The 6,029-nt window shown below is 42.4% G+C and overlaps 1 protein-coding gene across 2 annotated transcripts in view; it reads left to right on the top strand.

The window, feature by feature from the left end:
* LOC147025124 (AP-1 complex subunit mu-2-like) overlaps nt 1-6,029 on the top strand; it is a 31,530-nt gene that overhangs the window by 1,142 nt on the left and 24,359 nt on the right. The window contains exons 1-2 of one of the 2 annotated variants that reach the window (XM_085885773.1): nt 525-683; nt 1,039-1,195. In XM_085885773.1, coding sequence (XP_085741899.1) covers nt 639-683; nt 1,039-1,195 — 202 coding nt within the window. In that variant the 5' untranslated portion in view covers nt 525-638. Of the gene's footprint in view, nt 1-524; nt 684-1,038; nt 1,196-6,029 lie in introns of those variants that run through there. The other variant, XM_085885772.1, reaches the window with a different exon arrangement.

Below are 6,029 nucleotides of genomic sequence, written 5' to 3'. Positions count from 1 at the left end.
TATATGTATGTGTATACCTGTATATATATATATATGTATGTGTATACTGTATATGTATGTGTATGTATGTATATGTGTATATAGTTGGTTAGTTAGTTTGGGACCTTCTGGTTTAAATGTGGGTGCTGAGTTTGATTAGCATTGGTCTTGTATCAACCATGGTCTTGTTCTGCTGAGGTTGACGAATTGTTGGGATGGCCACCTGGTATTGCAGCATTTCTGTTTGAGTAGATCATCTGGTGTGATGCTTTTGCATCTTCATTGAACTGGCAAGATAGCCTGAGCCCTGAGGTATGCACATTCACCTCCGAGCCGTCTAGGTTGGGTTCGATTCCTCACCCAACCATAAACTGTCATCCTTGCGTTTTGCATGTGGGCCGAGGCATCATTATGTGTGTGATGTCCCTCGGATATATATATATATATATATATATATATATATATATATATATATATATATATATATATATATATATATATATATATATATATATATATGTATATGTATATATCTGGGTACCAGCATCAGTTGGTAGATGTTTGAGATCACGAGGTGAGCGATTGCCAGGACGCTGAACAAATTTCCAAGCTCCTTCCCTGACCGACTTCGTCGAGCGTCATGCTGCGCCTGCCGGTTCATGAAAGTCTTGGGTCAAACCTTCCCTGTCCAACCCCATGAGAAGGTGGGATTCATTTTTCCAGTGAAGGAGCAACTTTTAGCTGTTTGTTTATTTATTTATTTATTTTTCTCATCGTAAGTAAACGAAGCATGAATAACAGTAATAAGACCAAAAGAGCTGTCCCCACACAGGTGTTGTAAATAGTCACAAACTCACGTGATCATACCTGTGTTGGGTGCTGTCGTACATAGTATTTGTCTTTGTAAATGTTTGATCTGAGGCTCTGGTTATTAACTTGCTGAATCTCGATTCGTGAGATTTGATTCTACAAGTTTGATCATTAACTCATCAGCATACCTGCATGTGTAACGGCTGGCACATCCAGTGAGATTAATTTGATGAGGGTGTATGAGTGCAGGTGTTGATCAGCCGGTGTTACCGAGGCGATGTGGGGCTGAGCTATCTGGATAATTTCGTCCAACTGCTGCGAGATTTTGAGGACGAAACTGAAGCTTATCCCTTGTTGACCTACGGAGCTACTCGTTATCTCTGGATCTCTCACAGTGACATCTACTGTATCCTCCTTCAAAATTTTTGCACTCACTGCACAGCCATCCCCCTTTTATGTACTTGTTGCTAATGCGTAATAATTATCTGTTCTTTTTCGATAGATACCGAGGCTCATGGGAGAGCTGATAAAGAGGATGGAAGATTAATGTTGGGGTGATGACAATTGAGGGAAGAGTGGGATTTGATCAACATAAGTGGTTCATGAAAATGGTGTGGTCAGGATTTGAGTGGTTGAGCAAAAAGCTTCTGCTTTTCCTGCATTTCCAATCAATTTCTCACATCTGGCTCGATGTCACAAATTCAGGTAGTGGACAAGAAAAATAGAAACACCAATGTAAAGTCACTTCGACAGGCATTGGGCCACCACGTGCGGCCAGTAGGGCCTGCATGTGCCGTGGCATAGAGTCCACCGGCGTCTGGAATTCTGCAGGAGGGATGCGACACTATTCTACCGCAAAAAAGTCAATCAACTCACACCTGTGTTTTTGGGGTGGAAAACGCTGCTCAGGCTTCGTTCTAAAATATTCCTTGAATCCTCGATTTGGGTTCAGATCTGGTAACTGAGAAGACCATGACACATGGATAACATCAGTGTCTTGCTCATCAAACCATTGGGCAACCACACATGCTCTGTGGATGGGGGCATTGGTGTGTGTGTGTGTGTGTGTGGGGGGGGGGCTCCTCTTGCAGCCATTCTGGCCATAATTATAGGCAACCATGCCTGTGCAGCATTTTTATACATGACCCAAAGCATGATGGGATGTTATTTGCTTCATTAACACATGGGCCACACCTGTGTGGAAGCCATTTCTTGGTGTCCTTCATTTACCCAGGTGTTTCCATTTGTTTTTTGTCCACTACCTGTACAATTCTTCAGGATTAGCAGTTCCGTGAGATTGTCCCAAAACCATGTATTATCATATTTATCTGAAATGCATGTACCTTTCTTATTCTCCATTGTTCTAGAACTACGTTTGAACAATTCCTTCATTAATACAAGATGGGCACTCGGTAGAACGCATACTTCCACCAAGCATCTGGATCCAGATTGGGATCTTCACCAAAATTGAATCAATTCTTGCTTGTCACACACCCAACCTCATCCACCAAGTTTCATCCAAATCCGTCCCCAACTTTTTGAGATATCGTGCTATATATCGTCTTTGGCCCGATCTCTCAATGGTGAAGAATCACTTTAAAAATTCTACTATCCAGATCCAGAGCTGGATCTTCATAAAAAATCAAATCAATGCGGCCTTGTCACACATCCAACCTGTTGTCCAAATTTCGTCCGAATCCGTCCACAACATTTTGAGATATCCTGCACACTTACAAACGAACAAAAGAACAAGCAGTCATAGACTGGTACTTACGAAATCGTCAACTTGACCTCTGACCTTGTCTAATAAAAGCTGTCTCGAGAGAAGGTAGCGACGCAAACCAGAAGTTTATACGATGATTCTGTACCAAACCATCAAAAATCGAATGTTTGACCTCACCGTGACCTTGACCTTTGACCGATTTTGACCAAAATCTAATCAGCGCTAGCCATCACCCTCCTGAATCACGTGGTGTAATTTGACATTGGTAGCTTCTTCCGTTCTCGAGTTATCGTGCCTACAAACAAACAGATGATGGAAGACATCAATATACTTACGAAATCTTCAGATTTCGTAAGTAACAAACGGGGGGGGGGGGGAACATTACCTCCTTCCACCTATGGTGGGCGAATATAACAAAGAGCATTTGTCAGAGCTAGATATTCAATAATTAGTTCAACAGACTGGAATCAAACATGTAACCAAGTCATTTTCCTGATTTGAATGATTTGGGATACAGATTTAGACAATGGAGCTAATTGAGCGAGGGTATGTATCCCTACGTCGAGTGATTCCTCTTGCTCCCTGCTTTCCAATGTTTAGAAGCAATAAAAGTGTTTTGAGGCCTGACTTGATACCAAATGCAATAACAACAAACTTTATATGAAGTTCAAACGAATCTAGTTGTGAGACAACATACTGCTGTGCTCTGCGAACTTCTTAATACCAACTGAGTTACCTGGAATTGCTTCTTACATAAGTTGAGGATTACGAAAGAGCTGCATGACCGAGGGAGACGAGTCAACAGACTGATACTAACATTGTGGTGTTGGGGAACAAGTGGGCAAACAAGTATAAATGCCATCAGAGTAGTGAAGGAAAGCCTGGTGTTAGCTTGACGGTCGAGGTGGCTGGCTTAAGATCTTAGGGTCTTGAGTTTTATCCCCTGTCGTCCGTTAAATAACAACCAGGCGGGTTGACTCAGTCTGTCATTCTTCCGAGGTCATCAAAATGAGTACCAACTTGCTGGTCACGGGCACTGCATCAGTGGTACCGCCGTGTTCGCAGCAGTGATGCATCCAGCAGCCATAGGCTGTCTTACATCTCCCACCAGGAAAACAAATAAAAAACAATAATAAGTGGTGAAGGAAAGTCATAGGTGGGGGGGGGGGAAGAAAAAGAAACAAGGGGTTGGTGGGGGATGTAAGACATTCATTCATTACAATGTCCGAGTCAATTATTCAACTCGCTACTGAGTTCAAAGTTTCTTTCCCAAAACTGCACATTTGACGTTTCATCGACAATGTCATGATTGTTGACCAATGCAAGCGTTCGATGATTCAATATGGCCTTACCCATCTCGTTGCATAAAGCACACCAATGTAATTTGTTATCTCTTTAATTATTATTATGACATCTTCCTGAATCGATCTCAATTTTATGTCCTTTCTAAGGAACTAGCAGATACCCGTCTACGACGGCTATGGGGGACAGGACGGATCACAATACTCGGTTACGGTAGTTTCTTTGGATGTTTTGCGCCGCATTCAACAGCTGAGTTCATATTGGTGGCGTGTCTGGGTGCCCATGGTAGCGTTTGAGACCGGTCGCTTTAGATTGTTGGCCTTGACACATTGTGCCGGACGAGTAACGTGAACGATTTTACATATTCACCTTTTCTATATCCATCAACAGATTACCAACGTGGCAGGATAAAAGTCGTAAATGCTGAGTTGAACAAACGTCCTGAACTCATGGACTGAGTTAAGTAAAGCACATCGCCTGGGACCCGGACGTCGGTTTACCGCCGAACGCTGCTGATTGTGACGTCATCGATTCTCTCTTTGAAAATTCTATCTATATTCGATTTTTTGAATCCGCTATCACCTGCGTAAATACATGGAATACATAATGTGAAGATTTCGGAAGTATGAACAGAAAATGTTCGGAGAAAAGTGTGTTAGAAGTTCCAGGCTTACGCCCATTATATATTATTATGATGATGATGATGATGATGTCGACCTGATTGAGTTTGGCACAAAATCTGTTTCTGCATCCTAAAGCATCTTCTTAACGAGTTGAAATTCTCATCAGATTGGCCATTGGAAGTGTACCAATTCCATACCCAATTGACGATAAGGGCCTCGGACATGATTGTGACCCCATTATTAGCTAAAGAATTGGCAAGGTGAACCACCTTAAGCCTGACATGACCAATCCTATATATATATATATATATATATATATATACACATACTACCTCTATAACTGTAGAAGATTAAATGCCGCAGTCATTTGCAATTTGTCAAATTGCATCCGAAGCAGACAATTGAGCAATCTTCGTTCACGATCAAGTAATGCGTTACTCAAGCATTTTGTAATGGCCACGCCGGGAATGGATGTTCGAGCTCATCTGCAAGAAGAAACCATAACAGTAAAACTGGCAAAACACCATGTCTTTGGTCGGAATGTCTACGAGGGCCAGGACTTTGTCCTGTTTATTTGTTGACACACCCTGAGAACAGCAGAACCTTAAATAACAAAGTGTTTGGGGGTTTTATGGAGGCTTATGTGGTGATTAAATAATTCCAAATACTGTCCTGTATACAAGAAAAGGTCGGCTGGCTTTGACCGTTCTGGACTCTAGGTTGTCTTGTGCTGTGTTTTCTCACATCAGCTTTCTTGACGGTTCCCTGCTACACGCAGTGTACAAGGTTTTTGTTTGCATCATCAGACGCTGTATTATGTCTCAAGTTTCCTCGTCTGAAACTTTAGACGCGACGGTGTATAAATACTTTATACACTACCTCTGAAATTTACTGGCCTGGCAAGGATGGCCAAGAGGTACGCACACTTGCATCAAAGCTGTCCAGCCTGGGTTTGAATCTCGACCCAGCCATAAACTGTCACCCTGGTGTTTCACAGGCACGGTGAATCATCAATGTGAGTGCCGTCCCTCGGATGCAAATTAAACTGTGTGTCTCGTCTGCTGGTATTGGTTGGTTGACATTAAGGATCCACACGGTGTCCTTCGCGACGAGCAGGCGAGCAATTGCTGGTCCCATGGCAAAAATTCCTGTCCTAACTTCGCGTTCCCCTGATCCAAGGGAACAAAGTGCAAAAGGGTCAACTCCCAAGGGGTCGCTACACCCCTCAGCTGGGTGTGCAGATTAGTAGTAGTCATTGAACTGCTTGGCGTTGTCTCATCTGAAACATTTTCACTCTATACAATTTTAACACCTTTAGCATTCACTATCTCTTACTCAGGTGTCGTGGTTGATGAATCGCTGCTTACTGTCACTTGTCGTCGATAACCTGATATGTTGAGTTTTTGCACTGATGAACACTTTCCTTTTTCCTCATTTCTATATGACATTCACTCCTACTCTTTCGTCTTTGTCTCTTTAGTTCTACCCCCACCGTAGAACAGCTCCTTACTCGGTACAGATATTCTTGTTCGAGTGATCATGATGATGATGTTCTCATTCAGCTTTGATGTGTCGTACATTTTCTGTTCATA

The sequence above is a fragment of the Eptatretus burgeri genome, chromosome 6 (assembly GCF_056783735.1).
Source record: "Eptatretus burgeri isolate ZD-2024b chromosome 6, Ebu_testis_v1, whole genome shotgun sequence".
Lineage (NCBI taxonomy): Eukaryota > Metazoa > Chordata > Myxini > Myxiniformes > Myxinidae > Eptatretus > Eptatretus burgeri.
The sequence above is the reverse complement of the archived record's forward strand: the minus strand, read 5'-3'. Positions and strand labels throughout refer to the sequence as shown.